Genomic DNA, 18,776 nt, shown 5'->3' on the forward strand with positions numbered 1-18,776 from the left:
GAGACTTGACTCTGAGAGGCATTGTGCTTATGCAGCATGACTATGCAGCATAATCGTGACCACGAAGGCTGACGAAAGTGTTGCTTGGCATGCTCAGGTTGCTCACACACTCAGCAGGACCGAAGCAACATCAGGAATGCAATCAATAGAAACATTACTACGCCACTGGGCAAATCTAGAGTCCCCCAGGTTTTGAACACTGCATGCAGTTCCTGTCCTCCACGCTCAAACGGGAGGCAATCAGAAAATGTTACAAGGTCAAAACGGCCATGGTAGGAAGACACACCAAAAAGAGCAGGACTCTGCAAGTTGCAATAAATGGGTGACAGAAGGAACAGTTTGCCCGCTGTTTCACACAGTACCATAGATGCCAAATGCCATGATGAGAAATGTGGTGTATGACAAACAAAATGACTATCATCTGAAGTACCTTGTAACTTGTGGGGCTCATGGCTGCATAACATTATGGAGATCAAAAGTATACAGGGGTTCAAATGGCAGTCAGACAGATTCACAAAACAAAGTGTTGACTCAGAGGTGCGCAATGCAGACACGAAGATCCAAACTCCAGCTGAGGAAGTCTGAGACGCAGAACGGAAGATGCTTGGAAAGGGAAGAGTGCTGCTCATTTCTTCCCCAAGTGCCTGGGGTAGGATCTCTCGGAAATGTGCAGTGCAGTGTATGAGCCTCTGGTCCAACCCAGGACAGATAATTACATCTTCTTACGCAGTGGCTGCGGGCTGGGGGAAGGGGCTTGTCACGTGTTTCTCAGCACTTTCTGAGAAAGGGTTGTATTATCGCTTTGGTTCGGCCCGCAGTGCAGAGAAGTCTCCGGGCTTCTGTAGCGCTTGCCTGTAGCTACTGCGGAGTTTGTGAGAATAAATACAAACCTCGCTATTGTGTCAGCTAATAGTCAGGCTTAATGACCACTTATTGGCCCATAAGCTGTTGAGCAAAAAGACTCCCTCTTAATGAAGGCCATGCTAAATAACAGTGTACAAATAATGCTTAATGACTCAAAGTGATGCTGGGTCCTTTAAGATCAAGGAAAATGGTCTCTAATTATACTTGGATTTCTTCTTCATCAAATGACATCAACTAGTACACCAAGGATAAAGTCCTTTCGGACAGGGAAGCTGTTTATAAGTAAAAAATACATGATTTTTATTAAAAATACAAAATACTTTGTCATCTTAGTGAAACAAGGTTCAAAGGAATTACTGTGTGATATAAATAAATATATATCTGTAATAGTATACATGTTTATAACTAGCAGTACTTATCATCCGTGTCTCTCATGGTTAATAACACAGGACTTGCTACTCCAACTCTGCAGCTGAAAATACAGAGCCCAGGAAAGAGGATGTGGCTTCTCCAAAGTCACACAATAGCTCAATTGTCAAGTATGAAACGCATAAGTGAAATACACAAACACAGAAGCCTGTTCACAAATAGGAATAAAATATGAAAAGAATGACCAAACCCTTCTGTTCCTAAAACAGAAGGGTCGCCTGCTGTGGTTAAAGAAAAAAAAGTCAAACATCTTAAAAACACCTGCAAAGTCCCTGACTGTCTACATAATTTATACCAGATTCCCTCTAGGAAATCGAGGTTGGGAGGGGCTGGTGCAGGAATCTTCTCCAACTGCTGCAGGAGCTGGAAATGGGGCCATTTGCCACAGATAAAGTGGGTTTATTCAATGAACTCATGAGGCTTGGATTCTTGCTAATGGCAGAGTTGAGAGTAACTGCACATAAGCTGTTTAACCGTTTCTAAACTAATTGATATAGGGATTCCCCACTTCACATTTATACCGTGCCCAGTGAGCTTCTCAGCTCCACTATATATTGCTGTGCCTGTGCTGGGCTGCCGCTGGGGAGCAATGCACACAAAATCCTTACGGACCGTTCCTGAGCCATGCTGGCCACCTGTCCGCATAACTTTTAGACAGACGCGCACTTCTCCTCAAATCAACTCCACCCTATTTCAACTTTTCCCTTCTTTTTTATCTCCCATGACACTGTAATCACACTGAATTCTCCGTTACTGAGATTCTCAGGGAAGAATAAAAATTCTCTCTGGACAAGGGAAAAAAGGGGCAGCTGTTTCTCACAGCCCTTTCCTCAGCTCCTCTTCTCTTCCACTATTTACTTTACTTCTTTACCTTGCAAACAGCTCAACGTCTTGGAGCCTGGGCTAAGCCCAGCCCTTTTGTGCCCTGCAGTCATCGCTGCATCTTTAAGGGAAAACTGATTCCCAGGAATGCTGTGCATGCACATACCTATCAGGGTGCTGCACCCACACCTGCCCACCAGGTAACCCAGCGCCCGCTGGCCCTCGCAGCCGCATTCCAGCCAGCAGAGCTATTACTTGCTAATTGTTACCTGTCAAACAGGTAAACGAAGCTCTTGGGCCAAGTCCAAACAAGTGTATATTCCCACGAAATCCTAAACCAGCAAACCTTTGACCTTTCTGCAGCCCCAATGATGATTTTTGCTAGGACTGATTTAAAAGTACGATGATATCTTTGACGGACGGAAAAAAATGGCATGTTTGGCTATTGTTTATTGTGACGAAGCTTTCTTGTACATGTTAATACCTGCAGGAGAGCAGAGGATTACCGAAACAGGAGAGCAGAGCAGGCAGCCCAATAAACACAGTGCAGCTCATGTCTCCCAAATCACACGAGTGGGGTGGCTTTCCAAGATCTCAGCAGCGCAGCGCTGATCCAAAAGCAGTTTGTGGATGGTGAGGAATTAATATGCAAAACCTCCTGAGGCTGAAAAAGTTAGTGTACAAAGTAGCCTGGAACCATCTGGGAGGGCTGGAACTGGCATTTCCTCTTCATTTCACCCCGTTCAGACTTGCTCTGCTGAGCGTAACAGGATCAGCTCCTGTAGAGCAGGAGGGTCTCTGCACACAGCAGCCTGTTACTGTCGCCCAGCAAGGCTGTAAAGATGGCTGGTTTTGCCCCCCCTTAGTGCTTTCTGAACAGGCCAGTGAGGGAAAGCAGCTCAGACCAGACTGCTCCATCATAAAGCTCAATCCTCCTGGCTAACTGCACAGAAGCATACATGGAAAGGCAGCCTGCTCTTACTGTAACACCTGTAAGATTTCATATGCTTCTACATCAAAATGCAATAACATAAAAAATGGGCTTTATTGAAAAAATACAGCTATAAATCACACCATTCAAAATAGCACAGATGTCCCTACTTTACTGTGACCCTCCTCCTTACAAGCTCTCTGTCTTGGACTCTTAAGTACTTTGGGGCGGGGACCGTGATACCTGCATATTCTCACAGCGCATGATACGATCTGATGACACTTCTGATTCAACAACATGATTCAGTCTCATCATAGCTTCACCCTAGGTGTTGTGTCGAGTCTCCCAGCTGTCAGAGACGATAGCCTAAGAAAGAGGGGAGAGTAAACGGTATGAACCAGATTGTGATTGATAATAACAGAAACATGATCTCCCCAGCAAGATGGTAATCTTTCTCCACAAAGGTTGCAGATGGCCTCCATGGTAAGCTTGATTTTGACCTGTCTCTTACCTTAGCTTTACCCCGGTTGAACCAGACTTCTGTAGATCTCCCAGATGTCATCTTAGACATTATTTCCGAATAAATGATTTTTAAATATTTTAATAGGTGATTTTTAATTTTTTTTATTTTTGAATAGGTGAGTTTTATTTTGGAAGCTACCTGGAGAAAGCAGTTGTTAGAGAGACCATTTGCAAAGCAAACGGGCCTTTATACTTTATTGGAAGAAGCATTTAAATTTTATACTTTATTTGAAGAAGTGTTGAAGAAGCTCCAGACTGAGATTTGGTGCTTTTCTTTGGAACAGGCTAGTGCTTTCAGCTGATTTTTAGGGGTTTTTAGCTGACATAAGATCACATATGCTTCTAGAACGTCAGCTCAGTCCAGTACCTTCTCTAAATACTAAGGGATTGGCTCAGAAACCAGAAGAAAACCTGGGATTTACAGCTGAACTACTAGGTTTCATGGAGCTGAGCACAGCTTTGGGCTCCTGCAGACCCAACATGCCATGCATATATTCTTACAGGAATTGGAAACTCCTCCGCAGCTCCTTCTCTTTAGCTCCTTCACCCTTTTTCTTTTCTTTACTGTGCAGAAAACATTAAAAGAGAAAGGATGTCCTGCAAGGGGATAAAAGAAATAATTTTCTGAAGTGGGTTGCCAGACCTTTCCAGACCTGCCTGTATCCCAGCCTGTTGAGAAGCACAAGTGGTAGGAGGTGGGACAATTGGCTTAGTTTCTTTACAGGAGGAACAAGTACAAAAGAGTCCTTCTTTCCCTTCTCTCACACACAGCCTACCAGAACCCCACAAAACTCCGCAATACAGGAACTGATCAGACACAGCATCCGGAGATCATTATGTGGATGATTCCCTCTCCCAGAGTCTCCTCTGCGCTCCAGGGAGATGGCTGGACTGTTTGCGGTCTTTTGACACCCACCTGCAGTATCTGAGATGCCCTTGTGACAGGCCATTCCCCCAAGTGAAGAGCAGCCTGTGGACCATCATTATCAAGCCTTGACTTTAAATGAATGCTGTGAAGAAGCAGTTGGTGGTGGCCCTGTTGACCCCTACCTGGCAGCAGAACATACTGCAAGCTCGTCAGGGAGCAGGAGGGAGGGAGAAGGGACTGTTTTGATTTGGACAGGAAGAAGGGCAAATGTTTTCTCTTGTGACTCCCAAGAGGAGGCAGCATCTTGTCAGAGGCAACCTGTCTACCAGGCCAGAGAGTCCTCTTAAGATTCCTCTCAAAAGCTGTTCAAGCAAACAGTGGTCACCTCACAAGCTGCACTCATCTGAATAGACTTGATTTGGGATTCTTCCTCCTTTTCACCTCACAGTGAGATTAAACAGATTTCTTATCTGCTCCTAGCTCCTCTCCAGGCTCCAGCACAGAGTTTTTTTCAGCTTGTAGCACTGTCACCAAATTTCCATGCTGCATCAGTTGCCAGACTGACCAGCTTTCACTGGGTATCTTAATGTCAATATCCAGTAATATCTGAAACCATCAGTAATGGCACCCACAGGTATTTTGCTTAAGATAAGAGGGAAGATATCTTAAAAGATGACTAATAAAAGTGTGTCTGTTTAAAAACCATCATGTGAAAAGTGACAGCTGCATTACAAATACCGATCTAAAACCAGCTGGAAATAATTTGGCCAGAAAATACTGATTTTTCCTGTCTCTCTCATTCCTGTTTTGACAAACATTTACTGAATGAAGAGCAAGGTTTCAGGAATTTGTCACTCCACATAGGCTATTAAGATTCCTGGAGCACCTGGGCTCTCAAGGCTGCCCTGCAAGCTGGCTTCATCCATGGCAGAGCTGACTGTCTGGGTCTATCGTGTCTGTTCTCTCCACAGGATTTCTGAGAATGGGTCAGAATAGCTCAAAGTTCAAGTTTTCTCTTTCGGACCTGTAGAAGAAGTTCTGTGTCTAAAAGTCTATTAACTTTTCCTAACTACCTATGTGATCAAACAAGATGTTAGCTCTGCCAGCAAACCTTACCTCTTCCCATAGCATCACTTTCACAACAATGTGGCTACTATATGAAGCATACCCTTCTTGTAATTAGCTTTTACTGGAAGATCATGGATGATTTAGCTTTTTCTCAACAGCTGGAGAAGAGGGTTGATTGATGGAAGGGTTATGGAGACTGGACTAGAAGTGCCCATGCACTGATCGCCATATGACTCTACAACCACCAGCTCACACAGTCCTGGGCCACTGCCTGTGACTGTGGGCTTCTTACGTTACCCCACTTCTTACTCCAGCTTGAGCAAAACTGTGTTACTCAGAGCTGGTGACATGGAAAGAAAGTTTGCTAGCTTCTGTAATGTTCAGAAGTGAACCATCCTGGTATTGCTACTTCATGCCTGTGTGAGGTTTAATACTAGTTAGTTTAATCGAGAGGGTGTGCAATAGTTTAAATCTGTGTTTACACTTGTTTCAGATTTGGAAAAGCAAATGCGGGGAAAAGAAGAAAACATGAAACTCCTCAGAGTTACAAAGCAACTTTCTTAAATGAAGAAATAAATAAGGGATTCTCACAAATGAATGCAAAGCGATTGAGAAAAATAGATGTGTGCCTAATCAAACAAAGCCCTGATTAGTTCAGTGCTGTCAGTAATGCATCAGTGACACCAATTTCTACAATTTTGCATGTCTCTCTTTTTCTAAAGGCCAACCTCTTAGATTCATATGACAGAAGTGTATTATTTAAATCTCTGACTCTTACACTTCATTTGTACACAGGGAAATGCTTCAGAGGGAAATAACCGTGACACTGACAGACAGATGAAACCTCTATTTTTAAAATGTCATGATTTTAAAACACGATGCAAGGAAGGGGGTGCCACCACCTGTACGCATTCACTTCAGAGTCTAAAGCAGGGTTTGAAGCTCTGGGCCTCCAGAGTGTGCTCTGTCATCTGCTGCAAACACGGCAAGGAGGAGGCAGAAAATAAGATAACAAGATCTGTGCGTTTGTTAAAAAGAAAAAAGAGCTCAGTTCTCAAATGCCTGTATCTTTGCCGTGGCTCAGGTCACAGCAAGCCACCTAGACAGCAGTATCTCTAACACTGCTTCTGTGCACGTTAGGAGAGCCTGCTACAGCGCCGAGACTATTTGTATCTTCCCATCATCCCACTGTCTGTTGTCCACAGTAGGTGCTTCATTGCTGGTATCAGGGGCATGAATTGATTGCATGGACCAAGCTGCCTGTTCTCAGTGTGAGATAGCTGAGAGGAGAGCACTCCAGCTCCAAGCCACTAATTAGCCACTAATCTCATGCACTAAGATTCCCACACACTGTGCAGGCTTCCTTTGGTGACTTTTCAATTAGCATCATAACACCCCAAGCTTTGAATGCTTTGTGTATGTTTATCTTTTCTTCCAGTTGTCAGGGCCAGCAGACATAAATTAAACCAATTTAAGAGTATCTGCATGTCTATTATTTGGCAGCTATTAGCCTAAATTGACATAATCCTCTCCGAGCTGAGAGTTAGACACATTTATGTTAACCTGGGTATGACTTACTTGTATTCTCTCACAGAAAATGTGAGAAATCATGTAGGTGCTGCTACAAAACTAGAATTCACTTCTGCGTGTACAGGAGAAATGTCTACCCTTATTGCACTGATGCATCGTGTCTAGAGGTAGATGACACAGGTCTGCGGAACGTAGGAAGGCAAAACCAGCATGTCGATCCTAGACCAAACAGGTGCTGTACACGGAGAATGTTAAGTGAACTTTAGGAGAGGAGCAGGCATGTGGCATGGGGAGAAGACCTGTGAAGAAATCATTGTGTTTGACTCCTCTTCTAGAACAGAGCCTGTGAAGAAATCATTGTGTTTGATTCCTCTTCTAGAAACAGAGACCAGGGCTGAGAAACCTTCTGCAGCCCTCAGAATTATGCAGGTAGCAGCATTCACCTGCAAACAGACTGAATTCAACCCTACAGGGCCTGATCAGCAGCTCACGAAGTTAGAACAGACCCTCAGTGGACTCCATCCACCACAGGATGAACAAGTGGTATAATGCTTTGAAGGAGAAAATGACACTTGGGGCTTAAAGGGACCTAAAGCCAGAGGGGGTTGCAGACTTACTGTGAAAGTGACTGGTTGGTAAAGTGCAGATCAAGCAGTTTCCTGGACACAAAAGCAATGACTACACATATACGTAACAAAAAATTCCAATTCCTTCACACTGCCATCAATGATATATTTTGGCAGATACAGGCAAGCCTACAGCCAGGTTGCCACTGGCTACTACCTCACTGCTGTTGGAATTTTAACTACTGCATTAGTGATATCAGGGCATCACAGTCTGCTCAGTTCCATTGTCATTGCCACCAAACTTTACTCACCGGAGCCAACAGCTGCTGCTGGTGCAATTCTCTGCATTAACAGGCAATCTCTGAGCAGAGGCACTTCAAAGCACCCTCCTCAGGCTCAAAAGGTTCTCCCCATTATAGTGTGATTGGTTGTTTACACTGAGGTAATTGGTGTGTCTATAATTGGCCTTGTTTACACTGAAGATTTTCAGGTATCCTTGGTCTCCCTTCCCCCTCCCTGCCCCGATGGAAGCTTGAACCCAAAGGGAATAGCAAGAGGAAACCCTCCCTCCCCGTCCCCCATCTTGCAAGGCTTCATTTGGAGGGACAAAGCATCAAATTTAATCCCAGGCATCTATTGTCTAAAACTAACAGAATTTGAGCACTAGCCAGCTGTGAAGTCACTCCCAAACCAAAGAATGGAGATGCAGTGCAAAGGACAACTTGAATGACAGTCATTCTTCATAATACTGTCTATAAAAAACAGGCATAACACCTTATACACATACATCTTTCGAAGAAAAGATGCACGTGTCACCTGTGACTTATAAAATACCTTCTTGATCAGATAGCTGCGCTCACCCATACACTTCTATGAATTCAGAAGCTTCACTGGGTCTTCTACATTGATGCTGTTGCTGTGGATTGTCTTGCACTTGCAGAAATTCACCACCACTCCAGCTCCTGGAGGAAGCTGAAAGGTTCAAGAAACAGATGCTGCCAGAGCTGCTGGTGATGCCACTTCTCTCTAATGCTGAGACACGTCATGTAAGCCAGCCATGTGTGAGACTCCAGGAGAACTGCGCTGTGCAAATGCTGTAATTAATTCCCCATGCTTACACCTGGAAGGCTTTAATTCACCCCAAACAGAAAAGACTGCTTTGCATGCACTTTCACAACCACTTTAACTCAAAGCTAAAACCAGGCTGCTGCCAAAAGAAGTGGGCCTGCCCTACAACTACCATCCCCTGCCTTTTGTTGGCTCCAGCACTCCCACAGTTTGGGAATGGAGTTTTAGAGGGTCAAACCAGCCTACTTATCTGCCTGAAAAACTCTATTAAAAAAACCAAAACAGTTTTCAGAAAGATGAAAGAGCAAGGCTACTGCTGTGACACAAGAGGGCAGAAATCCATGACCTAGGGTAAGAAAGAGAGAAGGCCCCTTTGGGCAGCTGCATGCTCTTCTACTAGGCTAAGTCAACCCGTGGTGTCTCTAATGCATTTATCTATCAGGAATCTCAACAAAATATGCTTTATTCAACTTCACTGTAAGAAGGAGGGTTAAAGCATGCAGTTATCCCGCCTCACCTTACAAACAAGAACAGAGGAGAGCCAGGGTGACAGGACCTTCTGATATTCTCTCATGTCTTGCTTTTTACTCAAGTTGCTGCCTGTTCATTGCTGTGACCTTGGGGATTCCACAGGAATCCATGCTAGGGGATTACTTCCTGCTCCACTGCATTGTGGTACCAAGCTCAGTGTCCACCACCCCCGCTTCGTAAGACTAAGAAAGATTTTATCAGGAGTTATAAAACTCTGGTGAGAATGTACTTTTGGGACAACAAATGGACTCCACTCTGCCCAAGGCAAGACCTGTCCTTGAAGCCAGCTATGATACTGCAGCATCAGTTGTCCTGTGTAGATACTGATGTCAGTTTAGAGTTATCAGTCCAACATTTAAAATTTAACCTATGCTGCACATAGGCTGAACCAATTAGCTCTGATAAAGTGAGATAAAGACATTTGGGTTTAAAATCCTATGTTTCAAATGCAGTTTGTCTATTTTGTGAGTGCAATTCACCCTGAATTGCTTTCCCCCTGTAAAGTCTACCTTCACCTTAGTTAGCGATTTAAACAAAAAAGAGGCAAGGCTAGACTGAGAAAGGCATCTTGCACTCTCTCAGGCACTGCCTGGAGCCCACAGGAGGGCTGACGGATTCTGCTAGGCAGCAGGTTTAACGAGCAGTTAGGCAAGATGATGTTTCAGGGGCTAAGAATCCACAACGCACTCAACACTCCAGCACGAGTTTGTCAAAACATGTAATCCCTGCCTGTGTAGTTTAAAAATAAATGTATTCTAAACTGGGGAACTCACTGGTTTCACTGGGAATGCAAGAGTACTTTCCAGGAGTCAGGCTGGAGCATTTAGCAAACTACCTGTCTGCATCTGGCACCAGCCTGAGATTTGGGCAAGGGGTAATAAATTCCTGGCTCTGCACAGATTCCCCACATAACGTTTGGCAAGTCTGTTGCTCAAAAACCTCACGTATAAAATGGAGAGGTGCTGCACCTCCCTCCTCACGTCTGCCTTGCGCACCTCCTTTGAAAGCTTCACAGGTCAGGAACTGTCTCTGGCAGTTGGTGCCTGGGCTGTAAGAGCTTGAGCAACATGATACCAAATGCCTTCGCCTTGGGGCTAGAAGACTGCAGGGTGTCAGTTTGGCCTCCCTCTCACACAGGCTTCCTGAAACTTTGAATGTGTCCTCCTGCACCTAGTTCACTCTGGAACGACACAGCCCAAGTGTATGATTTTGCCTCTCTCCCCAAGCACCTTAACCGCAGTATTGATTATGCAGAGGAGTGATTTATACCCCCAATGATGGTAAAGCAGGGTTTACCTTCCCCTGAGAAGTCCTATTACTCAGAGCAAAGTTTATGGTGAAATAAGGAGCTACATACACATCTCACCCCCACCCTTCCCTGCAGGGCTATTGCTCATGTGTGGGAGCTAGAGAAAAAAGCAGTAAAGAAATGTAAATGTAGATCTGCCTGCTTTGCCCCTCACACCCAAACACTCCGTGTAAACAAACAGCCATCTCCAGGTACTGTTTTCAAGTCAAACAGAGACAAGCAAATACTCAGCATCTCTGTCCTGGAGCCACATAAAACTTCTTCACTGCAGAATACTTTCACCTTGCTTCTTCCTGAAGCTAACTTTCCACTTACATGGGAAAACGGAGAAGAAAGAAAAATGTAAGGGAAAAGCACAAATGTTATAAATCCGTTTATTCTGAGAGATTTGCTTTGTGTGCTGAAACAAAAGGAAGCAAAATCTGCAGTGCAACTCCTATTTACATACAGTGTCTACGGCATGACATGGTATGAAGTTTCTGCATCCTGAATAAACTGAGAAAACACGGATGTTTTGTCTAATCCTTCTCTTAAACAAGGGACTTGGAGAAACAAAGGTAGGGTTATAAAGCAGCATACGCTACAGCCATGGAATACAGCTAAAGGAGATGGAATTACCTAGTAACTCCAATCTGCATTAAAAAAACAATGAAAAAAATCAATACTGGATTAGGCAGTGTAATAATGCACACAGGTAACGGAGGTACTACAAAAGAAAAATGAGGTGTAAAGGAACGTGGAACCAGCACATCAAAGTGACACACCGACAGCCCAGTTCCCGGGCCTGGCTATCCCACAACACTGGCACAGAATGGGGTAGAGTAGTTATCACATCTCCCTGGGTGTCAGGGAAGTCCTTCCAGCAGCTGAGGAACAGCAAAATCTACTTTCACAGCAGTCTGAGTAGAGATAAAGCAGGCTTGTAGGTGCATGCAGGGCATGTGCATTGTATAAACACGGTATCGCTGAGATGGGGAACCTGATAGGACAGGCTGACGAAGCAGCTGCAGGGGATCTAGAACTGGGGTCTTCCCCAAGCCATGGACTAAGTGATCTTGAAGCTCCTGAGCACTGGAGAACCAAACACAGACAATAAGAAAGGCCAAAGATTATGTCAACAAACTCTGATCCTACATTGCCCAAGAAGCCTGGTGGAGTAATATTATATACTGCCTTTATGTTTATAAATGAAACCAGTTGGAGGCTTTCTTCTGAAATACTCCTCTGTTTCAAAAGAGAATAGCAACAAATAGTAGAAAGTGACACCACTACACCTGTCTGTAAAGGTACTAAAAGCAGAGCTGACAAAGCTTAAACAGAAACAGAGAGACACATGGTCTAGTGACCTTTCCATAGAACAAGGCACTGCAGAGATCTTCTGGCTCCAACACTGGTTCCTTTTGTGCCACCAGACAATCCTCTTTATCCTCTGCCCTTCAAATAAAATAACATTTGCCTGCTCCTAAGGGCAGACACAAGGTTAAAGGAGCCACAGCCTGGGGGCTATCAACCCCACCTCTTATTCAGCAGATTCTGAAAGCAGTTTTTCCATTTGCTGTGATTTCTTAAGTACCTTGCTATTTGATTTTAGTATTGACCTATTTTGAGGGAAAACCGCATTGATTTAAGTGAACAGGATGATACTCCACAGCTTTGTTTCCCAACTCCTGCTGCTCCGATTTCAAAGTATTTCTGTGGATTCTTTGGGCTGCATTTACTCTAGTTCCTGAGTGTGGGAAAAGTAAACAAGCAATTGTTTATATGCCATCCTTCACCTTCTGTATGCTGGAACACTTACACCTATTTTAGGACACACTGTCAGAGCAAAGAGAGACACATTCATTATTGGCTTTAGAATGATCGTTATTGCAGTGCAATATTTTAGACCTTCTGTATTTTTTTTAAACTCTTAATGAGCTTATAACCAATGCCAAGACATTTGAAGCTCTTAGGTTTTCCACACGTTGATCACATCCCTATTTCAGATTCCTTTAAAATGATGCTCTGTAAGTCATGATGGTTCAAGAACTGACTGATGAGAGCTGGGAGCAGCAGCCGCAGTGGCAAATACAGACTTGGCCATTCCCACTCCCCAGTGAGAACCCTTCAGTCCGGCCCTCCGTGGAACTTAAGAGAAGGCCAGCCTACCTCCCCCAGGCACCCACTGCAATACCAAGAACAACCGTGGGCTCATTTTGTGCAACGGAGGGAATTCTGTGTTAAAAAGAAGAAGGAGAAAAGAGGGGAGAAAAGACTTTAAATTTGAGAAAAAGTTGGTTTTGAACTACTACTGGCAATTTAAAAAAAATGTTCTAGTAATTAAGGAAAAAAAAAAAAGATATATGCGTATTAGGACAATTTTCTTCTTATATTCTCCTGGAACCATTCACAGCCTAAACAAACTAATGGCCTCTTACATTCATCCCCAAAATAGTTAAAATTAGGATTACTCAAAATGTGTCTATGAATTTGCAGTTTTGTTCAATGATGATGCAAAGATCCCACTGATTAACACAGGAAGCTGGACAAAGCTTCCGGAAGATGTGCTCTTTTAACATTTTTCTCATGGGTCAGGTTATTTAGGTTCTCTAGCTCTGCCCCATAATGACATCACACAATTTTAATGTCAGCTTAACATATTTCCAGAGTCTTGGATCCCACAACACATTAAATTGCCTTTCAGAGATGCCTTCTTATTCTTTTTCACACTACGGGTTTATACTAAAAGCAAAATTACCCTCATCAGGTGACCTAACTGTATTTTCCCCGATGTTTCAAAATGTCTGAATGAATCACTAAAAACCGCTATCAGGTAGATCAAAGCATTTGCAGAAAAGCTATCATTCTATATTAAATTCTATTGAATTGGTTCCAAAACTGTGAGTAATCTTTATGAAATGGATTGGTACTTTAATGTCTGCTAATCAAGTATGAAGCTAATATTCCAATCTATTGTCAGACTTTGCCGCCTTCTTAGCTGTCTCACTGTCTCAGTCCCGAAAGGATTTCCATGCTATGAGCTATTTTCATCACTAAAAATGACATCTCCTGTTTTAAGCTGAAACAACATTGTGTGTGCCACACTGCCTAACTTCATGATTGAAGACATACAGGATAGTCATGTTGTAACTTTAACACCTTTCAGAACCATGAATTCTATACTTGCAATGAGCAAAACAAAAATAAAGCCCCTCCTTTTTTTCTTACATGTTTCCATACTGAATCTAAAAGAAATGCAAATCAGCATTTAAAATAGAAAGTGCCACGTTGGGCTCCACACCTTACCCTGTGGACAGGAAATGTTTGATATTCCATGGTCCTCCACACTGCTGAACTGATGCTGTCACACATGACACCAGAGAGCTCGCAGTTGCTAAAGGGCTCCCAGCAGACCTGTCTGGGGAGCACAAATTGCAGTTCCCAGGCAGCATGACAGAAATCCACAAGTACTTGCTGTTAATGACAAAGTCTTCTAGTCTGATAGGACTTTTACAGTTTCATTATGAAATATTAGAAATAAACTGTTATCAGGATCTTGGTTACTTAGAATTTCTTTCTTAAAGCTAACAGTGCAGAGTAATTAATTCTTAGAGCATAAGAACAATCTATTTGGGGTACGGGAGGGTTGCACTGAAATCTTTTAAGCTTATTTTGATATACATGGCAGCTTCATTGAAGTCAGTTGAGGATCAAGGTCTGCACAAATTCCAATAAATATAGTTTCATACAGAAGAGAACTACAAAAGAAAGACTATGGGGAGGATTAACAGTAAATGTTGCATATCATAAAATTAGTAGGTAAGTGGTTGTCTTTGAACTTACTGTGAGAGAGTACATTTTCTATCAACAGCCATCAATGCCATAGAAAGACACAAATAAAAATACGTGGTAATCATTGCCTACTGAAAACAGTTGTTTTGAAACATCTGCTCTCTCGCTGAACTGCTTTACAGCACTGTTTTGACATAAATATCTAACATCTTTTATCGCACAGACTTCTTTTAATAGTTTTCTGAAAGATATTTTAGGTACTTAGCGCAATTAGTAAGCCTAGTTAAACCTTATTTGTACACTCTATTTCCTCTACCCAGTGCTGGCAAGTCCAAACAACATTGATGCTAGCTGCTATGGAGTAAATAGTGTAAACATGAGGTAAAGCTTTAGACAGTTGAATTCTACACTGAATCCTTACAATGCCACAAAAAACTATCAGCTGCTGTGCAAACAAAGAAGCAAGCACAGTACGAAAAACAGTAGTTTTCTATTTTAAATTTTTCCTGTACACTCCAAAGACAAGTCCTAGGTTTTCAATAATGTATTGCATGACTATTTCATTTTTGCTCTACACAGCCTTTATTTCACAGGAAGCAAGACTGGTCTGGCCAGAAATAACATTAGCTGATTTTTCAATGACTAAAAGATTAGCTTATAATAATCTTGTAGATCATGAAGAATGAGCACCAGGCTGGATTAGGTAGGACTTGTTTGACCTGCTCAGCTAGAGGTAGACGCTGACACTTTCAATTTGATTCCAGTCTGTAGTCTGAAGCAAAAGGCTCACCCAGAAAACGGTGAGCCGTATGCCTGCCTACCTACCTAGTTAAAATCATTTTCAGGGTATATTTTTCCATCTAAGCAAGTCCCAACTAAATAGCAGTTGTCATCTCCAACAACCTCAAATCAAGAGTTCATTACTGCATTTTCCACTTGTATTCCTAACTTTGACCTTGGAACACCACCTAAGACAGTGAGCAGTAATTCAGTCTCTCGACTACCTCATTCTAAGAGAATCTCTCCTGAGAGCAGGTTGCTAAAGGCAGTTTTGTATTTGACCCAGTATTAGAACAACAAACTCCATTTCAGTTTGAGTTACATTTTGGGTTTGGTCCAGGACTGCAGATGGCATCAAATGAAGTTTTCTTTCTTGTAAAAATCACACATCAGCAGCATTTCTACCTCGGGGAAGGTGGCATTTTCAAAAGTGCTCATCACTGATATTCCTCTCCTTCTTCCTATATGTTTCATACGTGAAAAAACAGAGGGGAAAAAAACCAACATCCAAATGTTTCTCATAATTGAAAAATTAAAAAAGAGAAAGAAGATACCCGAATGGGCGTTAATCCTATTGATGGTGCTCAAACAGGTAACCTTTTCAGGTCTCAAAGTTTCTTTCAACATAACAAATATTTGGCAAAGAAACCTTATCATTTCTGCAGTTAACAGGGGGGCTTCACTAACTTAAACCATTATAGCATTCTACCGCTATTTCTCCAAAACAACTCACAGTATCTCGCAGGAATGTACCTGAGAGGCTCAACTTGTTTTAAGATTACATAGTAATTCTGTATTCAAAACGACTGCATTATTTGAATGAATAAATTGCTCTGTTTCTCTTTTGTGTTTTATGAAGCTTTATGGCTTCCTCGAAATGTATTACACAAAATAATTCATGTAAGCATTATTATGAATAATGGCCTACAAGTTCAATACCAGTATTTGTTATTCAAAATTCAGGCCACATTAGCAACTTCTGATTGGATTTACAGATTGTTTCTTTCCTGTGACTGGTGAATGGAGGAAGAGAACGGCTAACTAATATCTTGTGTTCAGTCAAAGCGTCATTAGCTAAAGTATTTTTCTAATTCTGTTTAGTTAAAGTGACGGAAATCTTAATAGCGCTACGTTTAAGATGACTTAAACCTGATTTATATTGAATCTGCTTAATTTGGGTAGTTACTATGAATACAGATAAGGCCTGAGACCCAGTAATAAATATTTGTGCCTGACTGCGATCCCTTAATACCAAATGCTTTACAGAGTCAAGTTTGATTTCAAGTGCAGGAAGAGGTAAAAGAAGATCATGCCCCAGATCGCAATGCTACATGTATTTTATATCTAAATATATGTATACATATATATTTGGTTATACAAATCTATATTTCTGTGCATATCCGTTCTACTACATTCCCCTGTCAGGTGAAATCAAAGGTAGAAAATGGAAAAATGCCTTCACCTAAGACTGTATAAATTTGATGGTTTTATCATCGTTCAGCTAATTTTCTTGCAAAGTTCACTAAGTAATACAATAGTCTACCCCACATAATTGTGCATTCTTTACACATGCACTTATACAGCAGAGGTTATCATCAGTCAAGCTGGATGCCTAGTATAGGAAGATGTCTCCAGGAGGACAGGTGGTAGCAGGAAGAATTAGTGGGGTCCTGACTTGTCTCTGGTGGAGGAACGGGGACTGAGAACGGGCAAGAGCTGATGGAAGTCTCTCTGCTACCCTTCCACGCCCTCTTCTCAAACTGACCCAACGCAGTGAGAGGTCCTCTTCCTCACCTTCCCTGTCAGGACCAAAGCTGCTGCCCACACAGCCTGACCCTGTCCCTCGTAAGCCCACTTAGGTCTTCAGGCAAAGCACACAGCAGGCTGCACTGGACTGAAGGGTGACAGACAGATTGATGGCATGGTACTCGCGGTCCACTTCACCGCTGCATAACAGAGCCTTCCTCAATAAACTCCCCATTCCAGCTTTCCCATTTTCTCTCCATCTTTCCCCTGTTGACAAAACAGATCCTTCACCCCCGGCCCAGCTCGAATGTCAGCCCTCAGATCCAAGCAGTGGGTCTCATCAGGCACCACTTCACGCCTCTGCCGTGACATGCCTTCAGCACCAAGACAACGTCAAACCTGGCCGGTCCCAAACAACAACAACAGAAGTAAAAAAAGCCCTGAAACGCAACAAAAAGCCTAACTATGAAATTTTCCTATGAGGGCCGAGGCCCCTCTGGGCACCATCTAAGGACAGCCACGGACCAGCCACGGATTTTGGCTCCGGCGACTCTTTCCTGCCGCCGGCCAGGTGCTTGCAGCCAGCAGACCGCGGGTCGGCCGCCCTTCTGAGGAGCGGCCCCACCGCCCTGCCCGGCCCGGCCCCCTGAAGCGAGGGGGGGCCCTCTCCTCAGCCTCGGCGGCGGTTGGCGGCACCAACGGCCCTGCGCCTCGCCTCAGCGCGCCGCGCCTCGTCTCGTCTCGTCTCGCCTCTCCTCTTCCCCTCAGCGCGGCCGTCCCGCTCCCTCCGCGGCGGGGAGAGGCAGCGGTTGTTCGACGGCGGCGGCAGCACCACCACGGCCGCCGCCGCCTCAGCGCCGGCTCCCCCCCTTCGTCCCTTCCCCTCAGCGGCGGCGGGCGCGAGGTGCGTTACCTGCAGCGCGGCGGCGGCCTTTACCTGTGCGCCCCTCTTCCAATGGCAGCGCACCTGCCGGCCCGCGCCGCCCAATCAGCGGGCGGCTCGTCCCTCTCTGCCCCGCTCCTTTAGTGAAAGAATCCGGCGCTGCTCGGGAAAGTTACCTGTGCGCGCCCGGCCCGGCCGCTCTCCGCGCCGAGCCCTGCCCGGCCTCGCCTCGCCGGAGCCCCAGCCCCGCCGCTCCCCACATGCTAGGGGGAGGGGGCTCTACCTGTCCTACCTCGGCGGCTGGCTGCGGAGCCGGGAGAGGGGGGGAAGGAAAGCAGAATTACCAGTAGCTCTGGTTCTGCCGTCCCGGGCGTTCACACGCACACACACACACCTTCACCTGCACAGACCTGAAAGTCCAGTTCCGCCAGGGAGACGGAGGCACCGGGAAAAGGGGAGAGAGTTCATTGGATCAAACATGTCACAAGAGACGGACAAGTAAGTGATCGCAGGCACGCCGCTGCTCCCGCTGCGCGGGGCCGGCCGCCCCGGCCGCCTTCCCCCCTCTCCGGTGGCGGACGCGGACCTGCCGGCACGGCCTTTTTCCCTGCACCTGAAAGCGACGCCGGACCGGGCGGCAGAGCAACTCCCGGAGCGCCCGAGGACAAGGCTGCGGCTCGCCGCCCCCCACCTCGCTTTCCATCTGGTTGTGGGGCTTGCCGTTTGTTTGGTTGTTTTTTTTTTTTTTTTTAATTCCCCTTTGAGTTAAGATTTTTTTTTTCCTTCTTTTTAACTTTTTTCTCTCTTCTCACCTCGAGGGTCGCTTTTCGGGAGGGAGCTCTCCTCGCCCTAGAAGAGCGGCGCGGCCTCCGCCCGCCGAAGGGCCCGTGACGAAAAGTGCTTCTTAGCTTTTGTGTTAGCGCAACAAAGGGCTTTTCTCCCGGGACGGACTCGGCCATCTTCCTCCCCTCGTCCGGTGCCGGGCGGGCAGCGCAGGGGGGTCGGCGACGCCCCGGGCCTATTGCCCGGGCGGCGGGAGGAAGGGCACCGTCCTGTCCCGGGTACTCCCGAGCCTCGGCCGCTTCAGC

The 18,776-nt window shown here is 44.8% G+C and overlaps 1 protein-coding gene and 1 long non-coding RNA gene across 3 annotated transcripts in view; one reads left to right on the forward strand and one right to left on the reverse strand.

The window, feature by feature from the left end:
* Positions 1-1,315: 1,315 nt before the first annotated feature.
* On the reverse strand, positions 1,316-17,814 carry LOC134512171 (uncharacterized). Its single transcript, XR_010070058.1, has 3 exons — positions 17,719-17,814; positions 8,435-8,572; positions 1,316-3,412 (listed from the first exon to the last, which is right to left on the reverse strand). It is a non-coding gene; the product is annotated as an uncharacterized LOC134512171 (long non-coding RNA).
* A 39-nt stretch (positions 17,815-17,853) lies between these two features.
* The window catches only part of GRHL2 (grainyhead like transcription factor 2), a 71,503-nt gene continuing 70,580 nt past the window's right edge, over positions 17,854-18,776 (forward strand). Inside the window, exon 1 of one of the 2 annotated variants that reach the window (XM_063327290.1) lies at positions 17,854-18,186. In XM_063327290.1, coding sequence (XP_063183360.1) covers positions 18,167-18,186 — 20 coding nt within the window. In that variant the 5' untranslated portion in view covers positions 17,854-18,166. The remainder of the gene's footprint in view (positions 18,187-18,776) is intronic. The other variant, XM_063327289.1, reaches the window with a different exon arrangement.

Source organism: Chroicocephalus ridibundus, chromosome 2 (genome assembly GCF_963924245.1).
Source record: "Chroicocephalus ridibundus chromosome 2, bChrRid1.1, whole genome shotgun sequence".
In the NCBI taxonomy this organism is placed as follows: Eukaryota; Metazoa; Chordata; class Aves; order Charadriiformes; family Laridae; genus Chroicocephalus; species Chroicocephalus ridibundus.